The following is a 17510-nucleotide window of genomic DNA, read 5'->3' as shown; positions in this document are numbered from 1 at the left end:
GGTTGAGATTTAGCACGCAGATGAAATTGTAAACCGGGGCTACGTGTGAATAAAAAAAATGTTACTACAAACCTGAGAATGTTCCCAAGTAATTGTCACTGGCTGATGATTTGGTTGAATCATTGCCCAATGCAGCACCGAAATCTTTGCTAGTGTCCTCACTACACAAACTACTGTCGAATTCTGCCTCGAAAAAGGTGGCATCACATTGCAAATCCTAAATGTCAACATCTCTTGATTCAACACTCGAACCCTTTTCAAGTTGTTGTTCTATCTCTCTATCGGTAATCATGGCTTACTCAACACAGAAACACATAACATGAATTAAATTCTTGTCACAAAACTGTAAATTACAAGGAACTCGTTGAAAGGCGCGTAAATCAACAGCTCACAGTACAGAGCACAGTGTTCCACAACAACAAAGGTAAAAAGGGCGTCACCCCTGTAGGGGTGACATGCGCTTTCTCTGTTGCATAGTCAACCTAATAACCATATGTCACCCCAATGGGGGGACACAAAAATAGCAACTTTGAACATAAAATATGTCTCTGATTATCATCTACGGATGAAATTACGAACATCCATAGCCCACAACAACCTGAAAAATGTATACTGCATTTCAGCAGTTTACCACGAAAAAAAGCAAATGTACACGTCGACGCTAAAGTGTTAAAAAACACATTGTTTCTTTAATTGAGAGATTAAATGGTAAAATAAGACGAAGAGGAAGAACAAAATATGCAAGTCGAACCTACAAATACAGAAAAAAGTGATTTGACGCTCAAAGAAAAACTTCAGTTGGAAATAGAAAACAGCATGAAAATTATGTCTCCTGAAGCATTAAATGAAAATGAATTTTTCAGAATTGTTAAGAAAGAAATGAACCTATACGAGTCTTCAAATTCTACTTGGAGCTATAACCTAGAGAAGGCTTATAAGTATTTACTAATGATTCCTCCAACTTCCATCGAACCTGAACGCGCTTTCTCAGCAGTTGCATATATGTGCAACAAATTGAGAAGCATGTTTGGTGATGAGACACTGATGCGTTATTTCTCAATCATATTTTTGTGATTCGAACTAGAATGTTGCTATTAAATTATTCTTTATATTTACGAGAAATTTGAAATGTGACTGGTTAATGTTATTTTTAAATACTTTTTGCTACAAAACTTTCTACCTACTTATTATGTTGTTACATGAAAGTCGTCTATTTAGTCTATGTTCAGACAGATTGTTGTTAATTTCTAAAGTTTATTTGCATAGTTTGTTACATAAGGGTTTTTTAACTTTATGCAAGTTTAAAGAGATCTCACTGATTCTTGGAAAAGAATAAACACAGAGACTGAGTGATTTTAAATCTGGTTTGACTAACTCTGATTAATTAGAGTGATTAGATTAGCTAGGTGTATACCGTAAAATATGTTTATTTTGTCTAAATTTTGATTTTCTGATTAAATAGCTGATTTCTGTGAGAATATCTTGTTTTTTTAATTTGTAACTTTCAATCCCGGGACTGACCAAGTGTAATCCCGAAATCCCGGGATTAGAAATAAGGGCCAGGATCGAATTCCCTACTCATAGTGCATTGGCACTGCTGGTGGTTCTAATTAGCTTACACAGTGGCCTCCACGGTATGCACTAAACATGTGTCTTGATAGGTGTGCTACGTACCAACTCATGAGCCCAACCTAACACACGGGGGCAAAACGCTGGCAACCAGGAATGAGTTAGCTGGAAAATTTATAATGTCCAATAACGGACCATTTATATTGGTAAGTCCGTAGAGCCAACGACTCAGCACCAGGTGTCAGGCGGTGGTATATATCTCAACTCCCTAAAGGGGCCAATGGCTTTTGGCGAATAAGCCCTTTTATGTAGGTTGATGATCCCCTCGGTGTAGGAAATGACAATGTAACCCATCCCAAGTGTGTGGCCCAACGGCAAAATGAGCGGAGCAGAAGATTGGTTTGACGACAACAGTAAGGAAATTTTGTCTCACCAAGGCAAAAAGGGAAGCCTATCTATCTCATTTTCAAGATCCATCCTCCAACATGAAGAAAGCACATTTTCAAGAGCTCAAAAGAACATGACTGACAAAGATAAGGGAAATTAAGAATATCTGGTGGCAACAGAAAGATAAGGAACTTGATGTTTGGGACATGAACGTTTACGCAGGAATTAAAAAAACTGCATGGTCCATCTTGCTTTTCATCAGTTACACTGAAAAGTGCTGGCAACTCTACCACTCTTACTGACAGCTATGAAATCCTAAATTGTCCTTCCACTGCTGATAAAGACTTTCTTTGTGATGTGCCTCAACAGCCTGAACAACCATGGATGGCAGTTCCACCAACTTACCAAGAATTCAGTACAGTTCTCAACTGACTGAAACCTAAAAAGGCACCTTGCCCAGATAACATCCCTCTGGAGTTAATTCAAGCTGGTGGTCAATCCCTCAAAATGTGAATTTTCACTCTCATCCTCAAAAGTTGGGAAGTCAAAGAAGTACCTCGTGAACTAAAAATGCCATTATCACAATCTTCAAGAAAGGTGATCACAGTATTTGTGGTGACTATCGTAGTACATCACTATTATCTACTGTAGGTAAAATTCTTGCAAGAATTCTGCTTAACCGCCTCCAGGTTATATCTGAGAGAGTCCCAGTGGGGGGTTTCGAACATCCAGAAGGACAATGATTTCATTTACTATGCAAGGCAACTTCAGGAATAATGCAGAGAGCAACAGAATACTCTCTTCTTAGTCTTTTATGTCCTGGAAAAAGCACTTGACTGTTCCAGAACTTGCTATGTCCGCAGTGCTGAAAATACTCAGGGTGTCCTCAGTGTTTTGTTGATCTGATTCAGCCCTCCATGGTGGCATGACCAGGGAGGTTTCCCATCAGAACAGAATCTCAGATGAATTTCCTATAGCTCATGGACTGAAACAAGGCAGTGTGCTTGCGCCAACACTATTGGTGTTATATTTGGCTGCCATGCTATATGAATCATCTACGAACAACTCAGGTGTGGAGGTTAAGTATAATCTTGATGGTAGGTTTTCCAACCTAGCTTGCTCCCAGAGGTTCACCCAGATTACAAAGGTAACCAAAATGCTGAACGCAGATGATGCTGCATCACCTACACTCACACCAGAGGAAGTGCAACTGTCAGTTAACTCTACTAGAGTGCATGTGATCATTTTGGTCTCACCATTAACATTCAAAAGACTAAGGTCCTGGCAGAACCTTTACCAGGTACAACCTTCCACATTTCAACGTCTCCATCTTAGATACTCCACTGGAGCAGGTAGACCATTTTTCGTATTTGGGTAGTATTCTATTGGTGCACTGTAACTGTGAGCAAGATGTGGAGAAGAAAATTGGTGCTGTCCATGCAGCATTTGGACGAGAATCACACCGGGTATTCATGAATAAAGACCTGACCATGACCATGAGGCTCATGGTGTACCACGCTGTTATCATAACATTACTGTATGGTTGTAAAACTATGACCCTTTACCGACGTGATTTGAAAAAGCTTGAGCGCTTCCACCAACAAAAACTTCGATCCATTCTTAGGATCGAAGAGGAAGATCATTGCTGTTGTTGAGATAGCGCACGCCAAGAGTATAGAGTCGTCCGTCATTGGCCATCAGCTTAGACGAATTGCCATGTCTGTTGGATGAGTGTTACCAGATTTCCATGCCAAATCCTGTATGATGAAATTTGTTCTGGCACCAGACCTCGAGAACCCCCTATGAGGTGCTACAAAGACAAACCTGGGACACACTTGCTCAAGACCATTCAATTTGGTGCCGGACCATCCCTACTGCTGTCAATCTGTTTGAAGGGGAATGGCGCAGATATGAAGAGGCCAGGAGACAAGTACGAAAACTCCGTGCAATGGAACCATGCCCCTACTCCAACATTCTGTGCAATCTGTGTGGACAATTGTTCCATGCTAGGATTTGTCTGTTCAATCATCAAAAGTATATCCACAGACAGAAGGGAATTTATTGGATGAAGATAATTACTTGGATGGAGAGACAAAAACAATCACAAGCCCTCTTGAAACAACTAACTAAATCTTGCAGCTCTTCGGATGTGACAGCAGGTGCTGCAACATCATCTGCATATTGTAATTCCCTAACAGAGGTAATCTTAATGCACTTTTGGGAGTGAAGTATAGCAGGACTGAACAGTCCCCCATACAAGCGATATCTGACCTTTGCACCTTGGTTGTCTGTAGATGTTCCATATATAGCATGGCAGCCAGGTAGAGAGTGTTGGAGCAAGCACAGATCTTTGTTTCATCCCATGGGTGATAGAAAATGGATCAGAGATAATATTTTGATGAATAATTCGCTCAGGCATGGTACTATGAAAAGTCTTGACTAGACTACAAAATGCTGAGGACAACCAAAGATGTGGATACGAGAATTGGTGCTGCCCCTTCAGCTTTTGGACCTTTATCCCATCGTGTCTTCATGAAGAAGGACCTTACAGTGCATACCAAGATCATGGTTTACCGGGCTAATGTCATATTGACAATGCTTTATAAGTGTGAAACTTGGAGCCTCTACTGTCGAGATATAAAAGAACTAGAGCTCTTCCATCTTCAAAAACTTAGATCCATCTTGAACATCAAATGAGAGGAACGTGTCACCAACCTTGAGGTTCCTGAGAAAGCGCATGCTATAAGCTTTGAGCCATCGTCTCAGAGGATAGTGCACGTCCATTGCACGAGTGATACCGGGCTTCTTTTTCAACACCTGTATGGTGAACTCTGCTCTGGCACAAGACTTCATGGAGTCCTTTAGAGGCATTTCAAGGACCAGCTAAAGCATACATTCACTTGCCATTTTTTACTAGAGCTAGGTAGGATTGTCTCAATGTTTCACTATACGAAGGAAGAGATGAGGGTAGGATAGACAAGTTATATGAGGCACTGAATAACAGTTGGGAAGAAATCCAAGTGTGTGGTGCCACACTGTTTCTACATCAGTTACTGTGTTTGAAAAGGAACAACGTAGACAAGAAGAGGCTAAACAAACAGGCACGGAAGCTCCGTCAACCTCAGCCCCGCCCTCCCTAAGTCATTCCCTGCGAGTTATGTGGACGAATGTTTCATGCAAAGACTGGAGTACTAAGCACTGTGTGAAAAAGTAAACTGAAGAACATGTATATTCAGATACGAGTTGCAGCCACTGCTGCTGACAGCTATTAAGATTGAATATTCAGTGCAAGAACGACTATCTTTCCTCATTTTGTGTTTGTCCTGTTTTCCTAGCATTTTATACTCGTCTCTTTTCCTGTTTTCATCTGTCTTTCATTAAATCCTACAGTACATTTCCTTTGTCAAGAAGGAAAATTAGTCCGGATAGCCCATCAATGATGAGGAAGGAGCCCATCAATTTGAAGACAATACAGTATTGTAATCTATGTGCATGAAGTGTTCCTATATATATTGTATTCATCTTATATATATATATGTTAGTTTTAAGTAGAAATGTGTTTTATAAACTAATTTTAAGACCTAAAACATATCATCTTAGACATACAATTGCATTATCGCACATAGCGACATACACGTCAGATCCCGTTTCAACATGCCCCATTTGGGTGTGACCAAATGTTTATTGTCATTTGGCATTCCCTAGACAATGTAATCTTCATCATAGCTTCATGACATAGATGTGAATGTATGGTTCAGTTGAAGATGACCCTATGTAAGGGGTCGAAAACGGTCCTGTAGCATAATAAATTCAATAAATAAGGTGGAAATCCTTTCCTATTTCTAACTGACAATACAGTAGTATATGAAGTTCTGGACATTGTCCCTATTCTTTAGTATTTTCATGATCCGTGTTTGCTCTTTCCATTCCTCCCCCTTCCCATAATGATCTGACACTGTGTTCCTCCTATCATGCGTTCCTTTTTTCAAACGTGCAGGGGCTGTCTAACCAGGGCTGAAACACATTCTAGAAGAAATGAGTGGCATCAGGAGAGACAGAGCACACCTCAATTGACAGAAGTCAGTCACTGTAACGTTACTGCTAACCATAGGATCCAGAATGACCTGCCTTTGTGTAAGCTTTCTCGCCTCAAATTTCCCTTTGGACTGCCATCTGGCAGTGTCAAATGGAACATCAAAACTGACGCACAGACAGCCTAGATGGTATCAAATTAAAACGACTGCTCACCATAGCAGAGGCAGTACAATTATTATTGTACACCAAGACCCTTTGGGGCTGTTGCATTATGGGGTTTGGTTTGGATGATGATTATTATTATTATTGTTATTATTATTAATAATGTTAAATTTCGTGTCATGCCTGCTTTCAGCAAAGTCTACCATTAAGACCAAGACATCCAAGTGGACCAAACTGTATACTTCATTTCCACCCAAATGAATCCTCCCCTGACAATTTAAACCTCCCAGTGTGTGCAGCGCACTGGTCTGCAATAGTTATTTATCATAAGATGGCAGGACCGGGCAACTTTCGGCTATACTTTGAGCTATCTCTTATTGCCAAGAGATGTCGCATATGTTCATAGTAAGTTATTTTTAAAAACTCTGCACAAGTTTCAAGTTTGTTTGTAAATATACCAGGTCCTGGCAGTGATGTTGGTGATGCAGAAATAGCTACTTTTCTCGTTATTAATGGCGGGGAAAGTAATTCAGAGTGTGCGAGTAATACAGAGGAAGAGCCTGCTGTAACTCCAGAGAAGATAGTGATGCTGATAACGTAATTAATGGTAAGACACTGAGAAATGCACGGGGGTGACTACTAAAAGTCATATTACTGACATACATTTGTCCAGTGATAATCAGGTTAGCACATGTTTGTAATTTATGTAATATGTTACTGTTATTGTGCATTTTTTGATAATTGTTTCCTGCCCATTTGGCAATTATAGTGAAATTCATACAATACCAAAATTGATCATTTAGAGTAGGCTAGAAATAAAGCACGCTGCCGAGGAAGCTTGGAGTTTAACAATGTCATGCTTGAGGGTTAAACCTAGCAGTACATGATCCATGTATACTACGATCAAAGGTGAAAGATTACAGCCTTGTTTAACCCCTGTAATTACTTTGAACCAAAAAACTAATTCTACCATAAATTCTCACTGCAGCCTGATTGTCAAAATAAATGCCTTTGATTGCCTACAGCTAATCCCACAATAACCCAGTACAGCAAACTTCAGTTCCCCAGGTACTCCGCCATATGCCTTCTCTAGATCTACAAAATATAACCGTTTATTCCTCTTGTAGCATTTTCCAATCACTTGAAACATACTGAAAATCTGGTCCGACAGCTCCTCTGAAATCTGAAATCGCACGGATACACAGAGACCTGCGTGAACTCTTATTTATAAGCTGAAAGTAAGTCATGAAAGAAGTGATATGATTGCAAGTATAGACATGAGGGGTCAATGAGAAGAGGACATTCACAATAAAGATAAAAGGACTAAACAGGCAACGAACCCTATGGGACAAGCCTTGCACCTGAACCAGCTTTGATCGTTTGATGGTGGGGTCAAGTTGAGATGAATAAATTAAGATAAGTAATCAATTTATTTCTTAATTCCCTTCGATCACTACAGATTTTAGAAGACTCCAAGGTGTTGTAATTTTACACAACAAGAATTACTTGATGTGTTGGGAGCTACTGACTTGGAACTTTCACTCTTAAACATCCTAAAATGCTACCAGCCACAGTTGGGATTGAATCCATTATCCAGGAACAAAAGGACAATTAACCCTGACAGTAACATGTCTATAAATATCGCTTTAGTTACACCACACGTTTCGAAGACGTGTCACTCAAAGCCTATTATTTAAAGTTACATTAAAGTTACCAGATGGAATGAACAAGGAATAGATGTGGTGGAGGGGATAACTCTCCCCTCCTTAAGAGGAATAGATGGCATTCATTCGCACAACACGTCAAAAAAATGTATGGTGTTACTGTCAGGGTTAACTGACAATCCCTTAGTATGCACATTAGCATTTGGGTCCATTCTAAGGCTGAGTATTATTCCCCAGACTGCCTGAAAGCTAAGCAAGCAATGAAGATGGTTACAGTCATTAATCAAACCATTCAGATCTGTGAAGCAGTAAAATTTACTACACTGCTCTAGTTTTCAGTTTTAAGTCTTAGTTAACCTCCAAGGATAATCTGGTTCAGGAATTCAGACAAGTCTTCCAAAATCTGTCACTTCCTATTCAGAGGGATTTAGGAGCGAGATTCCAGCAGCCCAAGACATGGTCACCTTTCATTAAATCACCCCAATAACTTATCTCCAGATGCTGCAACAAAATGGATGAGTGGGACTCTGCATAGCTCAATTCTCTTCCTATTGACCAGTAGCCTTTGTTTAATGATAAGAATCTCCTATTAGGCTCTGATCTCCCAAGAGGACTTGGGCTTGGCTCGATTGAGTTAGAACAGGCCATGGAAGATGGGGATCGCCATTCCATAATTCGGGTTCACAAACATCCCTGTGCTGTGACTGCAGAGAGGTGGTGGTTATTCTTTTAAAAGGAAGTACAACTGGACTGCAGAGAGCTGAACCAGACTATTCACACATTACTTCAGGGGGGTGACAAAGAGAGCATTCAATGGGTCTGTTCAGAACTTCGTCAATTTATCTAACAATGCCCAACAACCCCTGGGACTGAAAAAGCTGCCCGTGTGGTTAGGGTCATGAAACTATAAGACTGCGTTTTGGGAGATGGTGGGTTCAAATCCCACCATCGGCAGCCCTGAAGATAGTTTTCCGTTTGTTCCCTTTCCACACCAGACGAATGCTGGGACCTTAATTATGGTCAAGGCCACTTCCTTCCCAAACCTACCCCTTTCCCATTCTTGCATTACCAAAAACCTTTCATGCATTAGTGTGCAACGTTAAAACCACTAGGGTGGGGACTGGGACTGACTGGAAAGGCACAATATAGCTTTGTAACTTCCCCCCCGCTTATTTCTTGCTTCCATTGTATTTAAGCCTTATTTATATTTCTTTAATAATCATTCATTCCTTCATTCATTCAATCATAACTGATCTGCATTTAGGGTTGTCGCCCCGGTGACACATTCCCAATTGATTGCTGACCTAATTTTTTCTTAAATGATTTCAAAGAACTTGGGAATTTATTATCCCTAATTTCTCTTCCTATAAGTGTCCCATTTTGTGTCTGAGTGTGTCAAAATAGATAAATCAACTGTGATATCAAATCAGTGCTGGGATAGGTTGCCTAGAAGAATTATTAAATCGCCTGTGCTTGGCAAGAGCAGCAGAGGAAGAGACAAGAGAGACTAATTTGACTAGACTTCAGTGATTACATGCCATGCAAGGTAATAGTTTGCACTAAGGTCTCAAATATGAACAGTACTGTGGGGTACACCCATATACTCAAACATCAATCTATTAATTATTAGGTTTATCTCGTTCACAGAAACTACAATTCAGGATCCAATCAAACATCAGCCTAGAGCATGGATTCCACTGAACACTACATATAGCTACATGTATATAAGGCATAACCCAGTGTTGAGCAGTCACTGTTTTAATAAGCTATAGTGATGCCTTCAGAGAACTCAACCAAACTTCGGTCAGTTTATTTCAGAAACAACGAAACACCATAAGTGGCTGAATCCTGCACATCCCTGGATAAGTGTGACAATTCCAAACAAATGACCATTTTGTCAGAACTCTAAAAATAGACTTCATACACCTAACAACATACAAAAGAGCATTTTCCCCTACAAATAATTTTTTTAAATGTTATTGATTTGACTGAAGCCCGCCTGATGGCCATGATCGTTAAGGCGAAGTCTAAACGGTATGACACTGTGGTTAGCTGGTTCGAGTACCGTTGATCAAAAAAATTTCACCATCAGAATGCTTACCGCCAGGGTAGGAGAGGTGGCGGTGTACAATTTCTAATCATTAGATTGCGTGCCAAAAGCCTGGATTAAATTCCAAACGTCTCTTCAGTGATCATATGGAGAGAGAACATATGGCGCTGTTGAAGGCGATTCGTCCATCGGATGGTGACGTTAAGCCCTGAGCAGACCCCTTGGTGCTATTCGACAGAAGGCCATGTGCTGTAGTGATGGGACGTTCGATTTATTTTACTGAATCAATTCATTTGATTCCGTTCACATTACTGAATCGATACAGTGATCCGATTCACGGCTCATTGGTCACCGCTCCTACTGCATCTGTGTAGTATGTGCTGGTAAGACAGCAGCAACAGCATTCAGTGCTCACAGCTGCCATCTGGTTTTCATACTATGAACTCCTTTCTTACAAAAAATGCTAGTTACTCTAATACATCGAAGGTTTCCGGCGACGCAGGGTGGGAAAGGTTAGGATTAGGAAGGTAGCAGCCATGGCCTGAATTAAGGTACAGTCCCAGCATTTCCTGGTGTGAAAATGGGGAAACTACAGAAAACCATCTTAACGGCTGCCGACGGTGGGATTCGAACCCACCATCCCCCGAATGCAAGCGCATAGCCACGTGATATTAACCGCATGACAACTCGCTCAGTCATTTTTGAAAAGATGTATTTTTCTATCAGCTGAGGATTTTTTTAATCGTCATATTTTGTATAGGCTACCCGAGATGTACAGTAGCCCGCTGGTTTTCTGATTCAACATACTGTTATTGCGTCTGTCCACATATGATTGAAGTCTTGTGCAACGATGTGACATATGAACTGAGAGAATACTGAGCCGTTCTTCCCAATATAAAACGGATACTTTTGAGTGGTCATGAGCATGACTCATAGTCATAGGGCAGGCTAGAGTCGAGTTTAATTGTCAAATGTTAACTAAGTTCATTAAACTAATAAATAGTATAACCTAATAGCCTACCTACTTACTAGCTACTTCAGAATTATGTTGTGACTAACTTTTTAACACTGCAAATATATACATCTATTATTTAAACCTCCCTGTAAGAAGAGGACAGTGAATGCAAATGGGTATTATTTTCAAATGAGCTGAGCTCGAGAGTCCATTATAGCATACAATTCTTTCAGTGTAGCATGGCTCACTGTATGTCTCGCTGCAGTGAGCCGATAAGGAGCCGTGTTTATCTTGTGTCTCACTGAGCCGGCTCGTTCACGATTCTTTCGGTGTGCCATGGCTCACTGTATGTCTCGCTGCAGCGGAAGCTCGGCTCTCCGCGTGACCAGTGAGCCGATAAGGAGCTGTGTGTATCATGTGTCTCACTGAGCCGCGCTCGTTCACGATTCTTTCGATGTGCCATGATTCACTATCTCACTGCAGCGGAAGCTCGGCTCCCCGTCAACGTCCAGTGAGTGCGCCACTCAGCACTGTCCACTGGGAGTAAGCTGAATCGTGTGCCGTGAGCTCGCCGTTCCTGTGAATCGATTCACTCGGACACTTCAATGAATCGATACACTGCTTCGAATCATGCATTCAGTAGCCAACACTAATGTGCTGGCACCGCATTTCACACTCTCCCTTCCTACTAACATATATCACATCATTTATTTCATCTCCTCTGATGAGGTTGACGTCAGGAAGGGCACCCGGTCATAAAAACGACAGATTCATTTCACCTCAAAGAGAGACCTTAGAGAGACAGGATAAGGGTTCGACAAACACAGATTTGATTCGTATCACTACTAATTACTTTTACGGTTTTCAGAGACGCTGAAATGTAAAAATTTGGTGCCACATAAGTTCTTTTGCAAGTTGTAGGATTCCAGCAAGATATAGCAGATATCCTGGATTCAGGAGGTCAATTGGACTGTATTGTGATTGACCTATCTAAGGCATTCAATCGGGTAGATCATGGGAGACTAATGGCAAAAATGAGTGCAATTGAACTTGACAAAAGAGTGACTGAATGGGTGGCTATATTTCTAGAAAATAGAACTCTGAGAAGCTTTATCTGTCCATGTAATAATTAAGAGGGGAATTCTTCAAGGCAATATTATTGGACCTTTATGTTTTCTTATATATATATCAATGATGTGTAAAGAAGTGGAATCAGAGATAAGGCTTTTTGCAGATGATGTTATTCTGTACAGAGTAATAAATAAGTTACAAGATTGTGAGCAACTGCAAAATGACCTCAATAATGTTGAGATGGACAGTAGGCAATGACATGATGATAAACTGGGTTAAAAGTCAGGTTGTGAGTTTCACAAATAGGAAAAGTCCTGTCAGTTTTAATTACTGCAGTGAGGGGGTGAAAGTTCCTTTTTGGAATCACTGTAAGTACCTAGGTCTTAATATAAGGAAAGATCTTCATTGGAGTAATCACATAATTATGATTGTAAATAAAGCGTACATATCTCTGCACATGGTTATGAGGGTATTTAAAGGTGGTAGTAAGGATGTAAAGGAGAGGGCATATAAGTCTCTGGTAAAACCCCAACTAGAGTATGGTTCCAGTGTATGGGACCCTCACCAGGATTACTTGATTCAAGGACTGGAAAAAGTCCAAAGAAAAACAGCTCGATTTGTTCTGGGTGATTTCCGACAAAAGGGTAGCGTTACAAAAATATTGCAAAGTTTGGACTGGGAAGACTGGGAGAAAGGAGACAAGCTACTCGACTAAGTGGTATGTATTAAAGAAACTATCATAGTTTTATTTTGAGTCCACCTTGTCAATACACCTTATATAAGGTGGAAGAAGCTATTCTACAGACAGCCAAAGAAAGTGATGTGCCCAATTGTCGCTACACCTTATATAAGTTGTATTGACAAGGTGGATTCAAAATAAAACTATAAGTTTCTTGTCCGGCCCCGCGGACTTTACACTTCCGCAATTTCCACATATACGCATGTTAATAACATATGGTGCAAAGCAGGGGCATCCCCTGGTCTAAGGAGTTTGGACAGCCCAAGTAGGGGACTGCCTGTAGGGGTGAAGTACAGTGGGGACTTCGAGGGCCCTGGGACCGCTACAGTAGCTGTGAAGGCCCTTCAGGAACTCTGAAAAGTGGTGGCAAAAGGGGCTCTGGTTAAGACGCAGCAGGTCGTTATGCTACTTAGGTTCCAAAATGGGTAAAATATAATTATGTAAATAAATTCAATGTTAATTTTAATCTTATACCAGTTGTATAGTATTATTAGAAGTAATTTCACATACCGTACTGTATATGAGTTGACTATGTTTGTAAGATATTATAAGTAGAATTTTGTAAACAATATAAATTTATTAAGGATGATGTGTGTGTTTAATAGAAAAAATTAGCGTAAATTGTACAATATTGTATTCTAGGAAAATTTTCTTCGTCTCCTGTTAATTTAAAATTTAGTGCTTGACAATAATGTATTTTAGTGTACCATTTGCCACCGAGGTAGACACCTCATTTGCAAATAAAGAGATTTTGATTTTTGATTGAAAAGATCTTTTTAGGTCGACGCCCGGAATAAATACCGTAGCATTAAAAAAAATCTTTAATAGATTCAGAAAAGTCAATGCAGGATAAAATAAAATACCTATTATGGCTAAGTTTATGCCTTTGCTGACGGGACCTAGTGTTTACAGTGCACTATGTCTTCTGGTATAGGCTAGAGCAATCTTGTTACTTTCATTGCTCTGTCTCAGATTTATTCTTGGCTTTGACAAAATGAAAGTGACTGAGGTATGAGCGATGCTAGTAATGCCATTCCTTCTGCAGCCAGTCCCTGCTATGAATGGTGTGAAAATATTGGTCATAGGGTCGGTTGGTGCATGCATTTCAGTGGGCTTGGCAGACTGATATGTAATAGCAACTTCTGGCTCGGTGAGGAAAGCAACGGGAAACTACCTCACTCCTCATTTCCCTAATACGCCTCTTCAGTGATGCCTAGGCCATCTATGACAGCTGATGGCGGAACTGTTGAGGATCCAACCAGCCTTCGGGCTGAGGACTAAACAACACATGGCTAAGTTTATCAACAATACGTGGTATGTTCCGAGCTGTCAGTGGAGAGATGACGTAGAATGACATCAGTAGACGAATAAGTTTGAGTGGTGTTTTTAAGAGTACGAAAGATCACAATATGAAGATAAAGTTGGAATTCAAGGACAAATTGGGGAAAATATTTGTTTATAGGAAGGGGAGTTAGGGATTGGAATAACTTACCAAGGGAGATGTTCAATGAATATTCAATTTCTTTGCAACCATTTAAGAAAAGGCTAAGAAAACAACAGATAGGAAATCTGCCACCTGGGCAACTGCCCTAAATGTAAATCAGCAGTGACTGATTGATTGCATGCTGGTAAAACCATCTACATGAAGCTGCCGTATCCCAACACACACAAACCACCGCTGAACTGGACCGGGATCAAAACCGCCACCCACTCCGGCTCTCGTTATGAGCTGTACAGGCCCCTAGAGGGGTGTTCTAACGAAATAGTTATACCCAATTTAAAAATGTTAAGAGTTTTGGGGTCGCACGGGCGCTCATCAGTTTCAAGTTGTTCCCGCCTACGAACAAGGAGCTATTCTACAGACAGTCAAAGAAAGTGATGTGCCCAATTGTCACTACGCCACCGTGAATCACCCACACAGTATCATCTGTTTGTCCACCAAGCTACCACTATCCTGTCGATCTTGATAATCATAGCAAATCAAGTACAAATCAACAATATGAAAATTGAACAGATGCATATAAAGTGTGTCAGACAAATCAAAGCGACTGGACAGGCCTGCCCCGGACAAAAAGTGGGATTACAAGATAACGTTAATCATGGAAACCATCGACTGACAGTCACTACCAAAGAAATAGAATAGAGCTAGAATACAATGTGTTTTAGCGTGTCAGGAATAACCTTTGGGGGCATATCTAGTACATATGAACCATGAGACTTCACACGTCTAAGGTGCGATCGTGAACATGAGCCTGGAAGTTAACAGATTTATTCGAAATTGAACAGAGGCGGGTTATCTTAAAGGTAAACATTCACAACGCATTTTCCAGGGTTCGAACGGCGACTGCTGGAAAATAATATGCAGAACCAGATGGCACATCGGTAGTCCACACAGAAGACACAACCGAATAGAAAATACAGTAGCAACTGGAAGATATCACTTGTCACAGAATGTGATGCCATCAATTATTGGCACCTCGTAAAGAGGCAGAGATTTACGAGAGTATACCACGTTCGTGATAATGCTGTTTAGCTCTTTGTCGTGGGTACAGAACTGTAATACCTGCAGCAGGCTACCGACAGTGTCAGTAAAACTTACTGTCTGACAACTCGGCAAATATCTACGCTTCAAAGCACAGAGCATTTAAAATAAATCGACGGAATCACATTTATAATTTGTAATTCCTTATTATTTTGTCACCGGGTAAAATGCCCCATTTTCAAAATAAATGTTCTCATTCTGATCAAGCTGACAACCTGTAAGTATCTTCCAAACGAAAAGCCCAGCATTCAAATTGCTCTACAATATCCGAACTGAAGAAAACTATTCCCTACTAACCAATCAAACCTCTTATTTTATTACCCATTAAATTCTAAATCGTTAAATCAATTATCAACCAACACTATAAAATGTTTAGTGACCTTACGTCAAGCAATTACAAAATGAACTTTGGGTTAACCAGAAACCTGTTAAATGTCTTACTGCCACCTCCAAACTGCATATCGCAGCATAATAGTGATGCTTCGACGACTGCACGATAAAAATAGTAAATTTAAGCAAGGGAAACCTTCAAAGAAAGCTAAAGGTTCCACTCGAAACAGCTGTTCCTACTAGCTATCTGACCTGAACTGTACTTCTGTGAATGAGACAGTCTTCTATCGACCTAATATCAGACAATATTCAAAAAGCATTACGCAGCAATGGATCACTGTTGCTTCCAAAACCATCACTCGACCCAGTAATGAACTGAAACCTTTTAACAGCTACTAATGACATCGACTACTGATGAAAGTTGACACCTATTTGCTAAGAACGTGTGCTGACAAGGCTCGAGAAGGTAAAACAATAGAGGCTACTTACATGCATATTCAACAGTGTGACCGTGGAAATAAATGCAAATATACACAGTATAATTGAACAAACACGTACCACGTATTATCATCCTCTTCTAATGCCATTTTGCCATCTTGATTTCTCTGCTCAGGTGTTTCGCGTGAGCGCAGTCATTTATTTTCTGTCATACATCAAGGTAGATGGCACCACTTCAATTTTCTATCTGGTATGGCGGCATCCAGCAGTGTTGGTGCAGGAGGGTCCTCGTGGTCAAAATGGCAAATTGCCTTAGCGGTAGGTGCTCCAGTAGCTATTGGACTTGGATATTGGTACCTAAAGCAAAGCGGAACATCTGCAGGTAAAGACAGCCGATCGCAGCTGGATGAATCGAGAAATAAAGCACCATCCCTAGCAACCGCTAACCAAGTCTCACTGGATAACTCTGGAACGGATTCTATCTCTAAAACAGATATTTTTGAAGAGGTTAGTCTATGTAAATAAAAGAACGAACTATATACTATGCATTCGTTTTAATTATTTCAACTTCTGTACCCCAGAAATTTAAACATGTCTAAATTATGGGACCTAGAAGTTACCTGCTATGGATTATGTAATATTTTGTTTTTATTGTGTTATTTGTTGTAATTATCGGATTTAATTTACAGAATCCATTAAAAAGAGCGTTAGCGCACAAAGGTGCAGGCAACACCTTTTTCAAACAAGGAAAGTATGCTGAAGCTATTGAATGTTACAATGAGGCCATTGAAACCTGCCCTCCGGATAAAACCCATGATCTGTCAACATTTTATCAAAACAGAGCTGCAGCATATGAACAACTGGTGAGCTATTTGCTGATTAGAATTTCTCTGAAATAGTTTTATTTTTTTCCTTCTTTCTCTATTCTTTCAATATAGATATTCCCTTGTTTCTTACTTTATGAGAATCTTCACTTTGTATAAGAGGATTATAATCAATAGAGTTTCTGAACAATGCCTCTACTAAATGAATGAACATTACATCATGTTATCATTTTGTTGCTGTAATTACATCATTGGCTGTTGCTTTTAAATGTGTCATTGCTGTACTGCAACACAAAGGTAAAATGTCTGTCGTGCCTATTGACTATGTCATTAGTATTAATTTATGGTAAAATGTATTGGAATAACAGAGTTTCCACTCTGTTGACAACATGCTGCTTGCCTTATTTCATAATTCCCATGTTCATATTGAACATCTATGTTCATTATCCATAAATCTCTTTTATGGTGAAATTGTCTATAAGATTGAGCAATTACATGATGTACTTTACCTTTAATTTCCTTTCTAATGTTAAATTTGTTTCTATTGTGATCAAGTAATCTGATTTTCAGTATGAGTGGTGATGGTGGTGGTGATTATTGTTTTAAGGGGAAGTATAACTAGGCAACCATCCTCTATGTAACAAATCAGAGAGAAAAAATTGAAGGGATCTGACACTTCGAAAAATGAAGTTATCAGACAAAGGAAGACAAGGGCCACGTAGGGTGTGAAAATTAAAGACTTCC

General features: G+C 40.0%; 2 protein-coding genes across 6 annotated transcripts in view; one reads left to right on the top strand and one right to left on the bottom strand.

The window, feature by feature from the left end:
• TBC1D23 (TBC1 domain family member 23) overlaps positions 1-16136 on the bottom strand; it is a 167231-nt gene extending 151095 nt beyond the window's left edge. For 2 of the 5 annotated variants that reach the window (XM_067153609.2, XM_067153612.2), the window contains exon 1: positions 15600-15649. In XM_067153609.2, coding sequence (XP_067009710.1) covers positions 15600-15634 — 35 coding nt within the window. In that variant the 5' untranslated portion in view covers positions 15635-15649. Of the gene's footprint in view, positions 1-15599; positions 15650-15827; positions 15929-15993; positions 16015-16062 lie in introns of those variants that run through there. The other 3 variants (XM_067153610.2, XM_067153611.2, XM_067153614.2) reach the window with 3 other exon arrangements.
• Positions 16137-16194: 58 nt separating this feature from the next.
• The window catches only part of Tom70 (translocase of outer membrane 70), a 59803-nt gene continuing 58487 nt past the window's right edge, over positions 16195-17510 (top strand). Inside the window, exons 1-2 of the mRNA XM_067153378.2 lie at positions 16195-16449; positions 16632-16805. Of these exons, the coding sequence (XP_067009479.1) occupies positions 16195-16449; positions 16632-16805 (429 nt within the window). The remainder of the gene's footprint in view (positions 16450-16631; positions 16806-17510) is intronic.

The sequence above is a fragment of the Anabrus simplex genome, chromosome 9 (genome assembly GCF_040414725.1).
Source record: "Anabrus simplex isolate iqAnaSimp1 chromosome 9, ASM4041472v1, whole genome shotgun sequence".
NCBI classification, from domain to species: Eukaryota; Metazoa; Arthropoda; class Insecta; order Orthoptera; family Tettigoniidae; genus Anabrus; species Anabrus simplex.
This window is presented reverse-complemented; position numbering and strand designations above follow the sequence as displayed.